This window comes from Coregonus lavaretus (assembly GCF_964263955.1).
Source record: "Coregonus lavaretus genome assembly, contig: HAP1_SCAFFOLD_5241, whole genome shotgun sequence".
NCBI lineage: Eukaryota > Metazoa > Chordata > Actinopteri > Salmoniformes > Salmonidae > Coregonus > Coregonus lavaretus.
In genome coordinates this window covers 1-20,537 of record NW_028166057.1, presented here as the reverse complement: position 1 = coordinate 20,537, position 20,537 = coordinate 1, and the positions used below count along the sequence as shown (strand labels likewise).

General features: G+C 47.3%; 1 protein-coding gene across 1 annotated transcript in view; it reads left to right on the top strand.

The window, feature by feature from the left end:
* The window catches only part of LOC311115166 (zinc finger FYVE domain-containing protein 9-like), a gene marked incomplete at both ends in the record, with an annotated part of 32,162 nt that extends 16,787 nt beyond the window's left edge, over positions 1-15,375 (top strand). The window contains 4 exons of the mRNA XM_084190369.1: positions 6,540-6,695; positions 12,288-12,512; positions 14,199-14,281; positions 15,271-15,375. Coding sequence (XP_084046495.1) covers positions 6,540-6,695; positions 12,288-12,512; positions 14,199-14,281; positions 15,271-15,375 — 569 coding nt within the window. The remainder of the gene's footprint in view (positions 1-6,539; positions 6,696-12,287; positions 12,513-14,198; positions 14,282-15,270) is intronic.
* Between the last annotated feature and the right edge of the window lie 5,162 nt (positions 15,376-20,537).

The window sequence follows — 20,537 nt, the reverse complement described above, 5'->3', positions numbered from 1 at the left end:
ATCTAACCCCCTCTCCCCCTACGCTACAGTATCTAACCCCCTCTGCCCCTACGCTACAGTATCTAACCCCCTATCCTCTCCCCCTACGCTACATTATCTAACCCCCTCTCCTCTCCCCCTGCGCTACAGTATCTAACCCCCTCTCCTCTCCCCCTACGCTACAGTATCTAACCCCCTCTCCCCCTACGCTACACAGTATCTAACCCCCTCTCCCCCTACGCTACAGTATCTAACCCCCTCTCCCCCTACGCTACAGTATCTAACCCCCTCTCCTCTCCCCCTACGCTACAGTATCTAACCCCCTCTCCTCTCCCCCTGCGCTACATTATCTAACCCCCTCTCCTCTCCCCCTACGCTACAGTATCTAACCCCCTCTCCCCCTACGCTACAGTATCTAACCCCCCTCCCCCTACGCTACAGTATCTAAATCTCACCCCCTCTCCCCCTACGCTACAGTATCTAACCCCCTCTCCCCCTACGCTACACAGTATCTAACCCCCTCTCCCCTCCCCCTACGCTACAGTATCTAACCCCCTCTCCTCTCCCCCTACGCTACAGTATCTAACCCCCTCTCCCCCTACGCTACACAGTATCTAACCCCCTCTCCCCCTACGCTACAGTATCTAACCCCCTACGCTACACAGTATCTAAATCTAACCCCCTCTCCCCCTACGCTACACAGTATCTAACCCCCTCTCCCCCTACGCTACACAGTATCTAACCCCCTCTGCCCCTACGCTACAGTATCTAACCCCCTCTCCCCCTACGCTACAGTATCTAACCCCCTCTCCCCCTACGCTACAGTATCTAACCCCCTCTCCCCCTACGCTACACAGTATCTAACCCCCTCTCCCCCTACGCTACAGTATCTAACCCCCTACGCTACACAGTATCTAAATCTAACCCCCTCTCCCCCTACGCTACACAGTATCTAACCCCCTCTCCCCCTACGCTACAGCATCTAACCCCCTCTCCTCTCCCCCTACGCTACAGTATCTAACCCCCTCTCCCCCTACGCTACAGTATCTAACCCCCTCTCCCCCTACGCTACACAGTATCTAACCCCCTCTCCCCCTACGCTACAGTATCTAACCCCCTACGCTACACAGTATCTAAATCTAACCCCCTCTCCCCCTACGCTACAGTATCTAACCCCCTCTCCTCTCCCCCTACGCTACAGTACCTAACCCCCTCTCCCCCTACGCTACAGTATCTAACCCCCTCTCCCCCTACGCTACAGTATCTAACCCCCTCTCCCCCTACGCTACAGTATCTAACCCCCTCTCCCCCTACGCTACACAGTATCTAACCCCCTCTCCCCCTACGCTACAGTATCTAAATCTCACCCCCTCTCCCCCTACGCTACAGTATCTAACCCCCTCTCCCCCTACGCTACACAGTATCTAACCCCCTCTCCCCTCCCCCTACGCTACAGTATCTAACCCCCTCTCCTCTCCCCCTACGCTACAGTATCTAACCCCCTCTCCCCCTACGCTACACAGTATCTAACCCCCTCTCCCCCTACGCTACAGTATCTAACCCCCTACGCTACACAGTATCTAAATCTAACCCCCTCTCCCCCTACGCTACACAGTATCTAACCCCCTCTCCCCCTACGCTACACAGTATCTAACCCCCTCTGCCCCTACGCTACAGTATCTAACCCCCTCTCCCCCTACGCTACAGTATCTAACCCCCTCTCCCCCTACGCTACAGTATCTAACCCCCTCTCCCCCTACGCTACACAGTATCTAACCCCCTCTCCCCCTACGCTACAGTATCTAACCCCCTACGCTACACAGTATCTAAATCTAACCCCCTCTCCCCCTACGCTACACAGTATCTAACCCCCTCTCCCCCTACGCTACAGCATCTAACCCCCTCTCCTCTCCCCCTACGCTACAGTATCTAACCCCCTCTCCCCCTACGCTACAGTATCTAACCCCCTCTCCCCCTACGCTACACAGTATCTAACCCCCTCTCCCCCTACGCTACAGTATCTAACCCCCTACGCTACACAGTATCTAAATCTAACCCCCTCTCCCCCTACGCTACAGTATCTAACCCCCTCTCCTCTCCCCCTACGCTACAGTACCTAACCCCCTCTCCCCCTACGCTACAGTATCTAACCCCCTCTCCCCCTACGCTACAGTATCTAACCCCCTCTCCCCCTACGCTACAGTATCTAACCCCCTCTCCCCCTACGCTACACAGTATCTAACCCCCTCTCCCCCTACGCTACAGTATCTAACCCCCTACGCTACACAGTATCTAAATCTAACCCCCTCTCCCCCTACGCTACACAGTATCTAACCCCCTCTCCCCCTACGCTACACAGTATCTAACCCCCTCTCCCCCTACGCTACAGTATCTAACCCCCTCTCCCCCTACGCTACAGTATCTAACCCCCTCTCCCCCTACGCTACAGTATCTAACCCCCTCTCCCCCTACGCTACAGTATCTAACCCCCTCTCCCCCTACGCTACAGTATCTAACCCCCTCTCCCCCTACGCTACAGTATCTAACCCCCTCTCCCCCTACGCTACAGTATCTAACCCCCTCTCCCCCTACGCTACAGTATCTAACCCCCTCTCCCCCTACGCTACAGCATCTAACCCCCTCTCCTCTCCCCCTACGCTACAGTATCTAACCCCCTCTCCCCCTACGCTACAGTATCTAACCCCCTCTCCCCCTACGCTACACAGTATCTAACCCCCTCTCCCCCTACGCTACAGTATCTAACCCCCTACGCTACACAGTATATAAATCTAACCCCCTCTCCCCCTACGCTACAGTATCTAACCCCCTCTCCCCCTACGCTACAGTATCTAACCCCCTCTCCTCTCCCCCTACGCTACACAGTATCTAACCCCCTCTCCCCCTACGCTACAGTATCTAACCCCCTCTCCCCCTACGCTACAGCATCTAACCCCCTCTCCTCTCCCCCTGCGCTACAGTATCTAACCCCCTCTCCCCCTACGCTACAGTATCTAACCCCCTCTCCCCCTACGCTACAGTATCTAACCCCCTCTCCCCCTACGCTACAGTACCTAACCCCCTCTCCCCCTACGCTACAGTACCTAACCCCCTCTCCTCTCCCCCTACGCTACAGTATCTAACCCCCTCTCCCCCTACGCTACAGTACCTAACCCCCTCTCCCCCTACGCTACAGTACCTAACCCCCTCTCCCCCTACGCTACAGTACCTAACCCCCTCTCCCCCTACGCTACAGTATCTAACCCCCTCTCCCCCTACCCTACAGTACCTAACCCCCTCTCCCCCTACGCTATAGTACCTAACCCCCTCTCCCCTCCCCCTACGCTACAGTATCTAACCCCCTCTCCCCCTACCCTACAGTACCTAACCCCCTCTCCCCCTACGCTATAGTACCTAACCCCCTCTCCTCTCCCCCTATGCTACAGTACCTAACCCCCTCTCCCCCTACGCTACAGTATCTAACCCCCTCTCCCCTCCCCCTACGCTACAGTATCTAACCCCCTCTCCCCCTACGCTACAGTATCTAACCCCCTCTCCCCCTACGCTACAGTATCTAACCCCCTCTCCCCCTACGCTACAGTATCTAACCCCCTCTCCCCCTACGCTACAGTATCTAACCCCCTCTCCCCCTACGCTACAGTATCTAACCCCCTCTCCCCCTACGCTACAGTATCTAACCCCCTCTCCCCCTACGCTACAGTATCTAACCCCCTCTCCCCCTACGCTACAGTATCTAACCCCCTCTCCCCCTACGCTACAGTATCTAACCCCCTCTCCTCTCCCCCTACGCTACAGCATCTAACCCCCTCTCCTCTCCCCCTACGCTACAGTATCTAACCCCCTCTCCCCCTACGCTACAGTATCTAACCCCCTCTCCCCCTACGCTACAGTATCTAACCCCCTCTCCCCCTACGCTACACAGTATCTAACCCCCTCTCCCCCTACGCTACAGTATCTAACCCCCTCTCCCCCTGCGCTATAGTATCTAACCCCCTCTCCCCCTACGCTACAGTATCTAACCCCCTCTCCCCCTACGCTACAGTATCTAACCCCCTACGCTACACAGTATCTAAATCTAACCCCCTCTCCCCCTACGCTACAGTATCTAACCCCCTCTCCTCTCCCCCTGCGCTACAGTATCTAACCCCCTCTCCCCCTACGCTACATTATCTAACCCCCTCTCCCCCTACGCTACAGTATCTAACCCCCTCTCCTCTCCCCCTACGCTACACAGTATCTAACCCCCTCTCCCCCTACGCTACAGTATCTAACCCCCTCTCCCCCTACGCTACAGTATCTAACCCCCTCTCCCCCTACGCTACAGCATCTAACCCCCTCTCCTCTCCCCCTGCGCTACAGTATCTAACCCCCTCTCCCCCTACGCTACAGTATCTAACCCCCTCTCCCCCTACGCTACAGTATCTAACCCCCTCTCCCCCTACGCTACAGTACCTAACCCCCTCTCCCCCTACGCTACAGTACCTAACCCCCTCTCCTCTCCCCCTACGCTACAGTATCTAACCCCCTCTCCCCCTACGCTACAGTATCTAACCCCCTCTCCCCCTACGCTACAGTATCTAACCCCCTCTCCCCCTACGCTACAGTATCTAACCCCCTCTCCCCCTACGCTACAGTACCTAACCCCCTCTCCCCTCCCCCTACGCTACAGTATCTAACCCCCTCTCCCCCTACGCTACAGTATCTAACCCCCTCTCCCCCTACGCTACAGTATCTAACCCCCTCTCCCCCTACGCTACAGTATCTAACCCCCTCTCCCCCTACGCTACAGTATCTAACCCCCTCTCCCCCTACGCTACAGTATCTAACCCCCTCTCCTCTCCCCCTACGCTACACAGTATCTAACCCCCTCTCCTCTCCCCCTACGCTACACAGTATCTAACCCCCTCTCCCCCTACGCTACAGTATCTAACCCCCTCTCCTCTCCCCCTACGCTACAGTATCTAACCCCCTCTCCCCCTGCGCTACAGTATCTAACCCCCTCTCCCCCTACGCTACAGTATCTAACCCCCTCTCCCCCTACGCTACAGTACCTAACCCCCTCTCCCCCTACGCTACAGTATCTAACCCCCTCTCCCCCTACGCTACAGTATCTAACCCCCTCTCCCCTCCCCCTACGCTACAGTATCTAACCCCCTCTCCCCTCCCCCTACGCTACAGTATCTAACCCCCTCTGCCCCTACGCTACAGTATCTAACCCCCTCTCCCCCTACGCTACAGTATCTAACCCCCTCTCCCCCTACGCTACAGTATCTAACCCCCTCTCCCCCTACGCTACAGTATCTAACCCCCTCTCCCCCTACGCTACAGTATCTAACCCCCTCTCCCCCTACGCTACAGTATCTAACCCCCTCTCCCCCTACGCTACAGTATCTAACCCCCTCTCCCCCTACGCTACAGTATCTAACCCCCTCTCCCCCTACGCTACAGTATCTAACCCCCTCTCCTCCTACGCTACAGTATCTAACCCCCTCTCCTCCTACGCTACAGTATCTAACCCCCTCTCCCCCTACGCTACAGTATCTAACCCCCTCTCCCCCTACGCTACAGTATCTAACCCCCTCTCCCCCTACGCTACAGTATCTAACCCCCTCTCCCCCTACGCTACAGTATCTAACCCCCTCTCCCCCTACGCTACAGTATCTAACCCCCTCTGCCCCTACGCTACAGTACCTAACCCCCTCTCCCCCTACGCTACAGTATCTAACCCCCTCTGCCCCTACGCTACAGTATCTAACCCCCTCTCCCCCTACGCTACAGTATCTAACCCCCTCTCCCCCTACGCTACAGTATCTAACCCCCTCTCCCCCTACGCTACAGTATCTAACCCCCTCTCCCCCTACGCTACAGTATCTAACCCCCTCTCCCCCTACGCTACAGTATCTAACCCCCTCTCCCCCTACGCTACAGTATCTAACCCCCTCTCCCCCTACGCTACAGTACCTAACCCCCTCTCCCCCTACGCTACAGTACCTAACCCCCTCTCCCCCTACGCTACAGTATCTAACCCCCTCTCCCCCTACGCTACAGTATCTAACCCCCTCTCCCCCTACGCTACAGTACCTAACCCCCTCTCCCCCTACGCTACAGTATCTAACCCCCTCTCCCCCTACGCTACAGTATCTAACCCCCTCTCCCCCTACGCTACAGTATCTAACCCCCTCTCCCCCTACGCTACAGTACCTAACCCCCTCTCCCCCTACGCTACAGTACCTAACCCCCTCTCCCCCTACGCTACAGTATCTAACCCCCTCTCCCCCTACGCTACAGTATCTAATCCCCTCTCCTCTCCCCCTACGCTACAGTATCTAACCCCCTCTCCCCCTACGCTACAGTATCTAACCCCCTCTCCCCCTACGCTACAGTACCTAACCCCCTCTCCCCCTACGCTACAGTATCTAACCCCCTCTCCCCCTACGCTACAGTATCTAACCCCCTCTCCCCCTACGCTACAGTATCTAACCCCCTCTCCCCCTACGCTACAGTACCTAACCCCCACTCTGGTGTCTCTTCTCCCCTTGTAGACGTAAACAGGAAGTGTTGGTATGTGACCAGTAAGGGGATGCATGCAGTGGGCCAGGCTGAGGTGGTGGTGCTGCTGCAGTGTCTGCCTGACGAGAAGAGCATCCCCAAAGACCTCTTCAGCCACTTCGTACAGCTCTACCAGGAGGCCCTCACAGGTTAGTTGAACATACTGTACCTCCGTCAGGAGGCCCTCACAGGTTAGTATAATATACCTCCATCAGGAGGCCTTCACAGGTTAGTATAATATACCTCCATCAGGAGGCCCTCACAGGTTAGTATAATATACCTCCATCAGGAGGCCCTCACAGGTTAGTATAATATACCTCCATCAGGAGGCCCTCACAGGTTAGTATAATATACCTCCATCAGGAGGCCCTCACAGGTTAGTATAATATACCTCCATCAGGAGGCCCTCACAGGTTAGTATAATATACCTCCATCAGGAGGCCCTCACAGGTTAGTATAATATACCTCCATCAGGAGGCCCTCACAGGTTAGTATAATATACCTCCATCAGGAGGCCCTCACAGGTTAGTATAATATACCTCCATCAGGAGGCCCTCACAGGTTAGTATAATATACCTCTACCAGGAGGCCCTCACAGGTTAGTATAATATACCTCCATCAGGAGGCCCTCACAGGTTAGTATAATATACCTCCATCAGGAGGCCCTCACAGGTTAGTATAATATACCTCCATCAGGAGGCCCTCACAGGTTAGTATAATATACCTCCATCAGGAGGCCCTCACAGGTTAGTATAATATACCTCCATCAGGAGGCCCTCACAGGTTAGTATAATATACCTCCACCAGGAGGCCCTCACAGGTTAGTATAATATACCTCCACCAGGAGGCCTTCACAGGTATAATAACATCAGTATGCTACCTCAACCAGGAAGCCTACTTAGATGATATTATACAGCATTGCCAGGAGGCACTCATGGGGAAATGTAGGTGTTAGAGGTCTAGAGGTGAGTTGATCAATCCCAGCCAGGTTACCTTCACAGAAACAAGGCTACTGCCTGGAAACAAGGCTACTGCCTGGAAACAAGGCTACTGCCTGGAAACAAGGCTACTGCCTGGAAACAAGGCTACTGCCTCTAAGCCACTGGATGATGTGGCTCGACCTCGTCAGGAAATACAGTCTAAACATTTAGTGTCCTGTTGTAAGGCTGTAGTGTCCCACTACGGTTCTCTGTATGCGTCCAAAATGGCACCCTATTCCCTATATAGTGCACTACTTTTGACCAGAGCCCCTTTGGGACCTGGACAAAACAAGTGCACTACGTAGGGAATAGGGTGCCATTTTGGACACGACCTCTGTCTCACCACTCCACGACCTCTGTCTCACCACTCCACGACCTCTGTCTCACCACTCCACGACCTCTGTCTCACCACTCCACGACCTCTGTCTCACCACTCCACGAACTCTGTCTCACCACTCCACGACCTCTGTCTCACCACTCCACGACCTCTGTCTCACCACTCCACGACCTCTGTCTCACCACTCCACGACCTCTGTCTCACCACTCCACCTTACGCTGCGGTTAAAAAAATATTGTTTGACGTTGATGTGTCTGTGCCTCAGGCTGTGGCTGGTTTAGATATTCACAGCAACACCAGGGAAACTCAACAGGCTGGGGAATGACAGACATATTGTCTGTGTCTCTGCAACACCAGGGAAACTCAACAGGCTGGGGAATGACAGACATATTGTCTGTGTCTCTGCAACACCAGGGAAACTCAACAGGCTGGGGAATGACAGACATATTGTCTGTGTCTCAGCAACACCAGGGAAACTCAACAGGCTGGGGAATGACAGACATATTGTCTGTGTCTCTGCAACACCAGGGAAACTCAACAGGCTGGGGAATGACAGACATATTGTCTGTGTCTCTGCAACACCAGGGAAACTCAACAGGCTGGGGAATGACAGACATATTGTCTGTGTCTCAGCAACACCAGGGAAACTCAACAGGCTGGGGAATGACAGACATATTGTCTGTGTCTCTGCAACACCAGGGAAACTCAACAGGCTGGGGAATGACAGACATATTGCCTGTGTCTCTGCAACACCAGGGGAACTCAACAGGCTGGGGAATGACATACATATTGCTTAGATATTCACAGCAACACCAGGGAAACTCAACAGGCTGGGGAATGACAGACATATTGTCTGTGTCTCTGCAACACCAGGGAAACTCAACAGGCTGGGGAATGACAGACATATTGTCTGTGTCTCAGCAACACCAGGGAAACTCAACAGGCTGGGGAATGACAGACATATTGCCTGTGTCTCTGCAACACCAGGGGAACTCAACAGGCTGGGGAATGACAGACATATTGTCTGTGTCTCTGCAACACCAGGGAAACTCAACAGGCTGGGGAATGACAGACATATTGCCTGTGTCTCTGCAACACCAGGGGAACTCAACAGGCTGGGGAATGACAGACATATTGTCTGTGTCTCTGCAACACCAGGGAAACTCAACAGGCTGGGGAATGACAGACATATTGTCTGTGTCTCTGCAACACCAGGGAAACTCAACAGGCTGGGGAATGACAGACATATTGTCTGTGTCTCTGCAACACCAGGGAAACTCAACAGGCTGGGGAATGACAGACATATTGTCTGTGTCTCTGCAACACCAGGGAAACTCAACAGGCTGGGGAATGACAGACATATTGTCTGTGTCTCTGCTGGTTTAGTCAGTCAGTCAGTACGGTGATGGAGCAAAATGCTACATCGTCATCCTTAGCAGTTCTAGTGTTGTGTATTATCTAAATGGGGCCTGCCCAACCTTCTTCCTAGAGAGATACACCATCTTGTAGGTTTTAACTCCAACCCTGTTCCTGGAGAGATACCATCCTGTACAGTGCCTTCAGAAAGTATTCATACCCCTTGACTTATTCTACATTCTGTTTTGTTCCAGCCTGAATTCAAAATGGATTAAATAGATGTGTTTCTCACCCATCTACACACAATGCCCCATAATGACACATTGAAAACAAGGGAAAACATTTATTGAAAATTAAATACAGAAATGTCTTAAGTATTCACACCCCTGAGTCAATACTTTGAAGAATCACCTTTGGCAGCGATTACAGCTGTGAGTCTTTCTGGGTAAGTCTCTAAGAGTTTTCCGCACCTGGATTCTGCAACATTTGCCCATTTATTCTTTTCAAATTTCTGCAAGCTCTGTCAAATTGGTTGTTGATCATTCCTAGACAGCCATGTTCAGGTCTTGCCATAGATTTTCAAGCAGATTTAAGTCAAAACTGTAACTCGGGTCACTCCATTGTATATTTGGCCTTGTGTTTTAGGATATTGTCCTGCTGAAAGGTGAATTAATATCCCAGTGTCTGGTGGAAAGCAGACTGAACCAGGTATTTTCTTCTAGGATTTTGCCTGTGCGTAGCTCCATTCCGTTTATTTTTTATCCCAAAAAAATCTCCAGTCCTTAACAATTACAAGCATACCCATAACATGATGCAGCCACAACTATGCTTGAAAATATGGAGAGTGGTACTCGGTAATGTATTGGATTGGATTTTCCCCAAACATAAAGCTTTGTATTCAGGACAAAAAGTTAATTGCTTTGACACATTTTTTTTGCAGTTTTACTTTAGTGCCTTGTTGCAAACAGGATGCATGTTTTGGAATATTTGTATTCTGTACAGTCTTCCTTCTTTTCACTCTGTCATTTAGGTTAGTATTGTGGAGTAACTACAATGTTGTTGATCCATCCTCAGTTTTCTCCTATCACAGACATTAATCTCTCTAACGGTTTAAAGTCACCATTGGCCTCATGGCGAAATCCCTGAGCGGTTTCCTTCCATTCCGGCAACTGAGTTAGGAAGGACGCCTGTATCTTTGTAGTGAATGGGTGTATTGATCCACCATCCAACGTGTAATTAATAACTTCACCATGCTCAAAGGGATATTCAATGTCTGCCTTTTTATTTTTACCCATCTACCAATAGGTGCCCTTCTTTGTGAGGCATTGGAAAATCTCCCTGGTCTTTGTGATTGAATCTGTGTTTGAAATTCACTGCTCGACTGAGGGACCTTACAGATAATTGTATGTGTGGGGTACAGAGATGGGGCAGTCATAAAATCATGCTAAACACTATTATTGCACACAGAGTGAGTCCATGCATCTTATCATGTGACTTGTTAAGCGCATTTTTACTCCTGAACTTATTTAGGCTTGCCATAACAAAGGGGTTGAATACTAATTGACTCAAAACATTTCAGCTTTTAATTTGTAAAAAATGTCAAACATCATTTCACTTTGACATTGTGGGGTATTGTGTGTAGGCCAGTGACGACAAAATCTAAATTTAATCACATTTTAAATTTAGGCTGTAACAACAAAATGGGGAAACGGTCAAGGGGTGTGAAATACTTTCTGAAGGCACTGTAGTTTTTAACTTTTGCCTTATTCCTGGAAAAATACCATCCTGTAGGTTTTAACTCCAGCCCTCTTCCCGGAGATCTATCTAGCTAGTTTGCCTAATATTATTTAGCAGGGATCTTACAGTAGCTAGTCAGTTGGAGTTGAAACGTTATTGAAAGCAAGCTGGTAACATGCATCAAACATGTCGTCAGGTTTACTTGATTATGAGCTAGCTAGCTAACGTTAGCTAATGTAGCACATGGGAATGTGTGAAACTTCCTCCTCAGCCTGAAGTGTCATCTGACCATAGCACTGGGACCATAGCACTGGGACCATAGCACTGGGACCATAGCACTGGGACCATAGCACTGGGACCATAGCACTGGGACCATAGCACTGGTTCCAATCCAAGTGCCAATACCGTTTAGGGAACTCCAGGTGTTTTTTAATTTGTTGGATGACCTGAAAACAGAGCTCTTTCGCACTTGGATTGGAACCGGTGCTTTGGTCAGATGACCTGAAAACAGAGCTTTTTGGGCCATGCACACCAGTGGTGGGTTTGGCGTCTAAAGAAAGATGCATATTCGGAAAAGAACCCCATCCCTTCTGTAAAATATGACGGTGGATCTTTGATGTTATGGACTGTTTTTCTCCTACTGGTCCTGGGGCCTTGTTAAGGTCAACGGCAACATGAGCTTTACCCAGTACCGGGACTTTATAACCAAAAACCTCGTCGCCTCTGCCAGCAGGCTGAAACTTGGCTGCAAGTGACTCTTCCAGCAAGACGATAGTCCCAAGCACACGTCAAAATCCACAAAGAAATTGTTAATTGACCACAAAATCAACATTTTGCAATGGCCACCTCAGTCTCCGGACTTGAAACCCATTGAAAACCTGTGGTTTGAATTAAGAGGGCAGTCCATAAGCGCAGACGAAGGATATCAAGCATCTGGAAAGATTCTGCATGGAGGAATGGTCAAAGATCCCTCCCAATGTGTTCTCCCAGCTCATAAAACATTTTAGAAAAAGGCTCAGTGCAGTTATTCTTTTGGGGTGAGGTATTGAAAACGGGTGACAATAATTTACAGTGAACATCTTAGGGAGGGGACTAGGCATGCAACACTCAGTTCACTCCTTAATTGCTAAATAAAAGGTGTTTTAAAATTCAAACACTTCTCTCCCCTCCCCTCTCTAGGTAACGTTCTGACACACCTGGGCCACTCGTTCCCCTCTCCCCTCCTCTTCCTCTCCCCTCCTCTTCCTCTCTCCTCCTCTTCTCTCCTCATCACCTCTCCTCTTCCTCTCCTCCTCCCTCCAGGTAACATTCTTCTCTCCTCCTCTCTCCAGGTAAGGTCCTGACCCACCTGGGCCACTCGTTCTTCACCCAGAGTTTCCTGGGCAGCAGGGAGCATGGAGGGTTCCTCTACGTCTCCCCGTCCTTCCAGGCCCTCCAGGACCTGATGCTCCCCAACCCCCCCTACCTGTTTGGGGTGTTGCTGCAGAAGTGGGAGACCCCCTGGGCCAAGGCGTTCCCCATCAGGCTCATGCTGCGACTGGGCGCCGAGTACAGATGTGAGTACGAAGGGATCGCGTTGTTGTTTTGGGTTATGTTTTTGGCTTGTTAGAACAGAAATTGTAATTACATCAATCAGTGGTTTTAATAATAATAATAATAATATACCATTTAGCAGACGCTTTTATCCAAAGCGACTTAGTCATGTGTGCATACATTTTTACGTATGGGTGGTCCCGGGGATCGAACCCACTACCCTGGCGTTACAGAGGACGTGTTTAACACAGGGTTATGTTTAGCAATACTCTACCAGCTGAGATACAGAGGACGTGTTTAACACAGGGTTATGTTTAGCAATACTCTACCAGCTGAGCTACAGAGGACGTGTTTAACACAGGGTTATGTTTAGCAATACTCTACCAGCTGAGCTACAGAGGACGTGTTTAACACAGGGTTATGTTTAGCAATACTCTACCAGCTGAGCTACAGAGGACGTGTTTAACACAGGGTGATGTTTAGCAATACTCTACCAGCTGAGCTACAGAGGACGTGTTTAACACAGGGTTATGTTTAGCAATACTCTACCAGCTGAGCTACAGAGGACGTGTTTAACACAGGGTTATGTTTAGCAATACTCTACCAGCTGAGCTACAGAGGACGTGTTTAACACAGGGTTATGTTTAGCAATACTCTACCAGCTGAGCTACAGAGGACGTGTTTAACACAGGGTTATGTTTAGCAATACTCTACCAGCTGAGCTACAGAGGACGTGTTTAACACAGGGTTATGTTTAGCAATACTCTACCAGCTGAGCTACAGAGGACGTGTTTAACACAGGGTTATGTTTAGCAATACTCTACCAGCTGAGCTACAGAGGACGTGTTTAACACAGGGTTATGTTTAGCAATACTCTACCAGCTGAGCTACAGAGGACGTGTTTAACACAGGGTTATGTTTAGCAATACTCTACCAGCTGAGCTACAGAGGACGTGTTTAACACAGGGTTATGTTTAGCAATACTCTACCAGCTGAGCTACAGAGGACGTGTTTAACACAGGGTTATGTTTAGCAATACTCTACCAGCTGAGCTACAGAGGACGTGTTTAACACAGGGTTATGTTTAGCAATACTCTACCAGCTGAGATACAGAGGACGTGTTTAACACAGGGTTATGTTTAGCAATACTCTACCAGCTGAGATACAGAGGACGTGTTTAACACAGGGTTATGTTTAGCAATACTCTACCAGCTGAGATACAGAGGACGTGTTTAACACAGGGTTATGTTTAGCAATACTCTACCAGCTGAGCTACAGAGGACGTGTTTAACACAGGGTTATGTTTAGCAATACTCTACCAGCTGAGCTACAGAGGACGTGTTTAACACAGGGTTATGTTTAGCAATACTCTACCAGCTGAGCTACAGAGGACGTGTTTAACACAGGGTTATGTTTAGCAATACTCTACCAGCTGAGATACAGAGGACGTGTTTAACACAGGGTTATGTTTAGCAATACTCTACCAGCTGAGATACAGAGGACGTGTTTAACACAGGGTTATGTTTAGCAATACTCTACCAGCTGAGATACAGAGGACGTGTTTAACACAGGGTTATGTTTAGCAATACTCTACCAGCTGAGCTACAGAGGACGTGTTTAACACAGGGTTATGTTTAGCAATACTCTACCAGCTGAGCTACAGAGGACGTGTTTAACACAGGGTTATGTTTTCATCTGATATGTTTCAGTCTACCCTTGCCCTCTGTTCAGTGTGAGGTTCAGAAAACCCCTCTTTGGAGAGACCGGCCACACCATCATGAACCTGCTAGCGGTAACAACTGGTCTTTTCTGCCTCTGAGTCTTTGAATGATTTTAGTATTTTTTGTTTACTTTCTGATTTTATATATTTTTCTTTTGTTTCTTGTCTTTTTGCCTCTGAATGTTTCCATGTCTTGTGTTGACGTGCAGGACTTCCGTAATTACCAGGACACGTTGCCCATGGTGAAGGGCCCTTCTAATATAATGTAATGTACCTGCAGGACTTCCGTAACTACCAGTACACGTTGCCCATGGTGAAGGGCCCTTCTAATATAATGTAATGTACCTGCAGGACTTCCGTAATTACCAGGACACGTTGCCCATGGTGAAGGGCCCTTCTAATATAATGTAATGTACCTGCAGGACTTCCGTAATTACCAGGACACGTTGCCCATGGTGAAGGGCCCTTCTAATATAATGTAATGTACCTGCAGGACTTCCGTAATTACCAGGACACGTTGCCCATGGTGAAGGGCCCTTCTAATATAATGTAATGTACCTGCAGGACTTCCGTAATTACCAGGACACGTTGCCCATGGTGAAGGGCCCTTCTAATATAATGTAATGTACCTGCAGGACTTCCGTAATTACCAGGACACGTTGCCCATGGTGAAGGGCCCTTCTAATATAATGTAATGTACCTGCAGGACTTCCGTAACTACCAGTACACGTTGCCCATGGTGAAGGGCCCTTCTAATATAATGTAATGTACCTGCAGGACTTCCGTAATTACCAGTACACGTTGCCCATGGTGAAGGGCCCTTCTAATATAATGTAATGTACCTGCAGGACTTCCGTAATTACCAGGACACGTTGCCCATGGTGAAGGGCCCTTCTAATATAATGTAATGTACCTGCAGGACTTCCGTAACTACCAGTACACGTTGCCCATGGTGAAGGGCCCTTCTAATATAATGTAATGTACCTGCAGGACTTCCGTAATTACCAGGACACGTTGCCCATGGTGAAGGGCCCTTCTAATATAATGTAATGTACCTGCAGGACTTCCGTAATTACCAGTACACGTTGCCCATGGTGAAGGGCCTGGTGGTGGACATGGAGGTGAAGAAGACCTGCATCAAGATCCCCAGCAACCGATACAATGAGGTGAGGCTCTCAACCAATCATATTACTTCGCAGTGGGGCTCAGCCAATCAGATTCCTCCTCAGGGGGAGCTCAACCAATCACCCCCCCCCCCCCCCCCCCCCCCCTTTGCAGTTATGGTCACAGCCAATCATTAGTCACCATGCTCCCCAACCAGAGACAACAGACCAGTGTTAATTTCATCTACTTAAATATTTATCTTAACACTTATTTTTCAGTGGCAATTAACTATAACTGACTGAATATAAAAAATATTTTTCATTTCAATTGACTAAAACGATTTTCTCTGTGACTAAAATCTGACTAAGTGGACTGGACAAGAGTTTTTGGAGAGAGTGAGAGCTTTTTCGTGATGGGCACAATCGTGGGCCATTCTAAAATAGGCTACTTGTGGACCGGACCGCTAACCATCTGTTTAGGCGACACATTAAGTAATGCCACCTAATTAGCTAGCTATAGCTAACAACCTGGGGCGCGTTCAGCAGGACGCAAGGTTTTGGAACATCACTACACTATCAGTAGTCTATATGAACGTGGCCCTGGTAACACTGTCAGTAGTCTATATGAACGTGGCCCTGGTAACACTGTCAGTAGTCTATATGAACGTGGCCCTGGTAACACTGTCAGTAGTCTAGTACACTATATCTGACTGGTTAATAACTCCTCTTACCACTACACTATATCTGACTGGTTAATAACTCCTCTTACCACTACACTATATCTGACTGGTTAATAACTCCTCTTACCACTACACTATATCTGACTGGTTAATAACTCCTCTTACCACTACCCTATATCTGACTGGTTAATAACTCCTCTTACCACTACACTATATCTGACTGGTTAATAACTCCTCTTACCACTACACTATATCTGACTGGTTAATAACTCCTCTTACCACTATATCTGACTGGGTTAATAACTCCTCTTACCACTACACTATATCTGACTGGTTAATAACTCCTCTTACCACTACACTATATCTGACTGGGTTAATAACTCCTCTTACCACTACACTATATCTGACTGGGTTAATAACTCCTCTTACCACTACACTATATCTGACTGGTTAATAACTCCTCTTACCACTACACTATATCTGACTGGTTAATAACTCCTCTTACCACTACACTATATCTGACTGGGTTAATAACTCCTCTTACCACTACACTATATCTGACTGGGTTAATAACTCCTCTTACCACTACACTATATCTGACTGGTTAATAACTCCTCTTACCACTACACTATATCTGACTGGGTTAATAACTCCTCTTACCACTACACTATATCTGACTGGGTTAATAACTCCTCTTACCACTACACTATATCTGACTGGTTAATAACTCCTCTTACCACTACACTATATCTGACTGGTTAATAACTCCTCTTACCACTACACTATATCTGACTGGGTTAATAACTCCTCTTACCACTACACTATATCTGACTGGGTTAATAACTCCTCTTACCACTACACTATATCTGACTGGGTTAATAACTCCTCTTACCACTACACTATATCTGACTGGGTTAATAACTCCTCTTACCACTACACTATATCTGACTGGGTTAATAACTCCTCTTACCACTACACTATATCTGACTGGGTTAATAACTCCTCTTACCACTACACTATATCTGACTGGTTAATAACTCCTCTTACCACTACACTATATCTGACTGGGTTAATAACTCCTCTTACCACTACACTATATCTGACTGGTTAATAACTCCTCTTACCACTACACTATATCTGACTGGGTTAATAACTCCTCTTACCACTACACTATATCTGACTGGTTAATAACTCCTCTTACCACTACACTATATCTGACTGGGTTAATAACTCCTCTTACCACTACACTATATCTGACTGGGTTAATAACTCCTCTTACCACTATATCTGACTGGGTTAATAACTCCTCTTACCACTACACTATATCTGACTGGTTAATAACTCCTCTTACCACTACACTATATCTGACTGGTTAATAACTCCTCTTACCACTACACTATATCTGACTGGGTTAATAACTCCTCTTACCACTACACTATATCTGACTGGGTTAATAACTCCTCTTACCACTACACTATATCTGACTGGGTTAATAACTCCTCTTACCACTACACTATATCTGACTGGGTTAATAACTCCTCTTACCACTACACTATATCTGACTGGGTTAATAACTCCTCTTACCACTACACTATATCTGACTGGTTAATAACTCCTCTTACCACTACACTATATCTGACTGGGTTAATAACTCCTCTTACCACTACACTATATCTGACTGGGTTAATAACTCCTCTTACCACTACACTATATCTGACTGGGTTAATAACTCCTCTTACCACTACACTATATCTGACTGGTTAATAACTCCTCTTACCACTATATCTGACTGGGTTAATAACTCCTCTTACCACTACACTCCTCTTACCACTACACTATATCTGACTGGGTTAATAACTCCTCTTACCACTACACTATATCTGACTGGGTTAATAACTCCTCTTACCACTACACTATATCTGACTGGGTTAATAACTCCTCTTACCACTACACTATATCTGACTGGGTTAATAACTCCTCTTACCACTACACTATATCTGACTGGGTTAATAACTCCTCTTACCACTACACTATATCTGACTGGGTTAATAACTCCTCTTACCACTACACTATATCTGACTGGGTTAATAACTCCTCTTACCACTACACTATATCTGACTGGGTTAATAACTCCTCTTACCACTACACTATATCTGACTGGGTTAATAACTCCTCTTACCACTACACTATATCTGACTGGGTTAATAACTCCTCTTACCACTACACTATATCTGACTGGGTTAATAACTCCTCTTACCACACTATATCTGACTGGGTTAATAACTCCTCTTACCACTACACTATATCTGACTGGTTAATAACTCCTCTTACCACTACACTATATCTGACTGGGTTAATAACTCCTCTTACCACTACACTATATCTGACTGGGTTAATAACTCCTCTTACCACTACACTATATCTGACTGGGTTAATAACTCCTCTTACCACTACACTATATCTGACTGGGTTAATAACTCCTCTTACCACTACACTATATCTGACTGGGTTAATAACTCCTCTTACCACTACACTATATCTGACTGGGTTAATAACTCCTCTTACCACTACACTATATCTGACTGGGTTAATAACTCCTCTTACCACTACACTATATCTGACTGGGTTAATAACTCCTCTTACCACTACACTATATCTGACTGGGTTAATAACTCCTCTTACCACTACACTATATCTGACTGGGTTAATAACTCCTCTTACCACTACACTATATCTGACTGGGTTAATAACTCCTCTTACCACTACACTATATCTGACTGGGTTAATAACTCCTCTTACCACTACACTATATCTGACTGGGTTAATAACTCCTCTTACCACTACACTATATCTGACTGGGTTAATAACTCCTCTTACCACTACACTATATCTGACTGGGTTAATAACTCCTCTTACCACTACACTATATCTGACTGGGTTAATAACTCCTCTTACCACTACACTATATCTGACTGGGTTAATAACTCCTCTTACCACTACACTATATCTGACTGGGTTAATAACTCCTCTTACCACTACACTATATCTGACTGGGTTAATAACTCCTCTTACCACTACACTATATCTGACTGGGTTAATAACTCCTCTTACCACTACACTATATCTGACTGGGTTAATAACTCCTCTTACCACTACACTATATCTGACTGGGTTAATAACTCCTCTTACCACTACACTATATCTGACTGGGTTAATAACTCCTCTTACCACTACACTATATCTGACTGGGTTAATAACTCCTCTTACCACTACACTATATCTGACTGGGTTAATAACTCCTCTTACCACTACACTATATCTGACTGGGTTAATAACTCCTCTTACCACTACACTATATCTGACTGGGTTAATAACTCCTCTTACCACTACACTATATCTGACTGGGTTAATAACTCCTCTTACCACTACACTATATCTGACTGGGTTAATAACTCCTCTTACCACTACACTATATCTGACTGGGTTAATAACTCCTCTTACCACTACACTATATCTGACTGGGTTAATAACTCCTCTTACCACTACACTATATCTGACTGGGTTAATAACTCCTCTTACCACTACACTATATCTGACTGGGTTAATAACTCCTCTTACCACTACACTATATCTGACTGGGTTAATAACTCCTCTTACCACTACACTATATCTGACTGGGTTAATAACTCCTCTTACCACTACACTATATCTGACTGGGTTAATAACTCCTCTTACCACTACACTATATCTGACTGGGTTAATAACTCCTCTTACCACTACACTATATCTGACTGGGTTAATAACTCCTCTTACCACTACACTATATCTGACTGGGTTAATAACTCCTCTTACCACTACACTATATCTGACTGGGTTAATAACTCCTCTTACCACTACACTATATCTGACTGGGTTAATAACTCCTCTTACCACTACACTATATCTGACTGGGTTAATAACTCCTCTTACCACTACACTATATCTGACTGGGTTAATAACTCCTCTTACCACTACACTATATCTGACTGGGTTAATAACTCCTCTTACCACTACACTATATCTGACTGGGTTAATAACTCCTCTTACCACTACACTATATCTGACTGGGTTAATAACTCCTCTTACCACTACACTATATCTGACTGGGTTAATAACTCCTCTTACCACTACACTATATCTGACTGGGTTAATAACTCCTCTTACCACTACACTATATCTGACTGGGTTAATAACTCCTCTTACCACTACACTATATCTGACTGGGTTAATAACTCCTCTTACCACTACACTATATCTGACTGGGTTAATAACTCCTCTTACCACTACACTATATCTGACTGGGTTAATAACTCCTCTTACCACTACACTATATCTGACTGGGTTAATAACTCCTCTTACCACTACACTATATCTGACTGGGTTAATAACTCCTCTTACCACTACACTATATCTGACTGGGTTAATAACTCCTCTTACCACTACACTATATCTGACTGGGTTAATAACTCCTCTTACCACTACACTATATCTGACTGGGTTAATAAC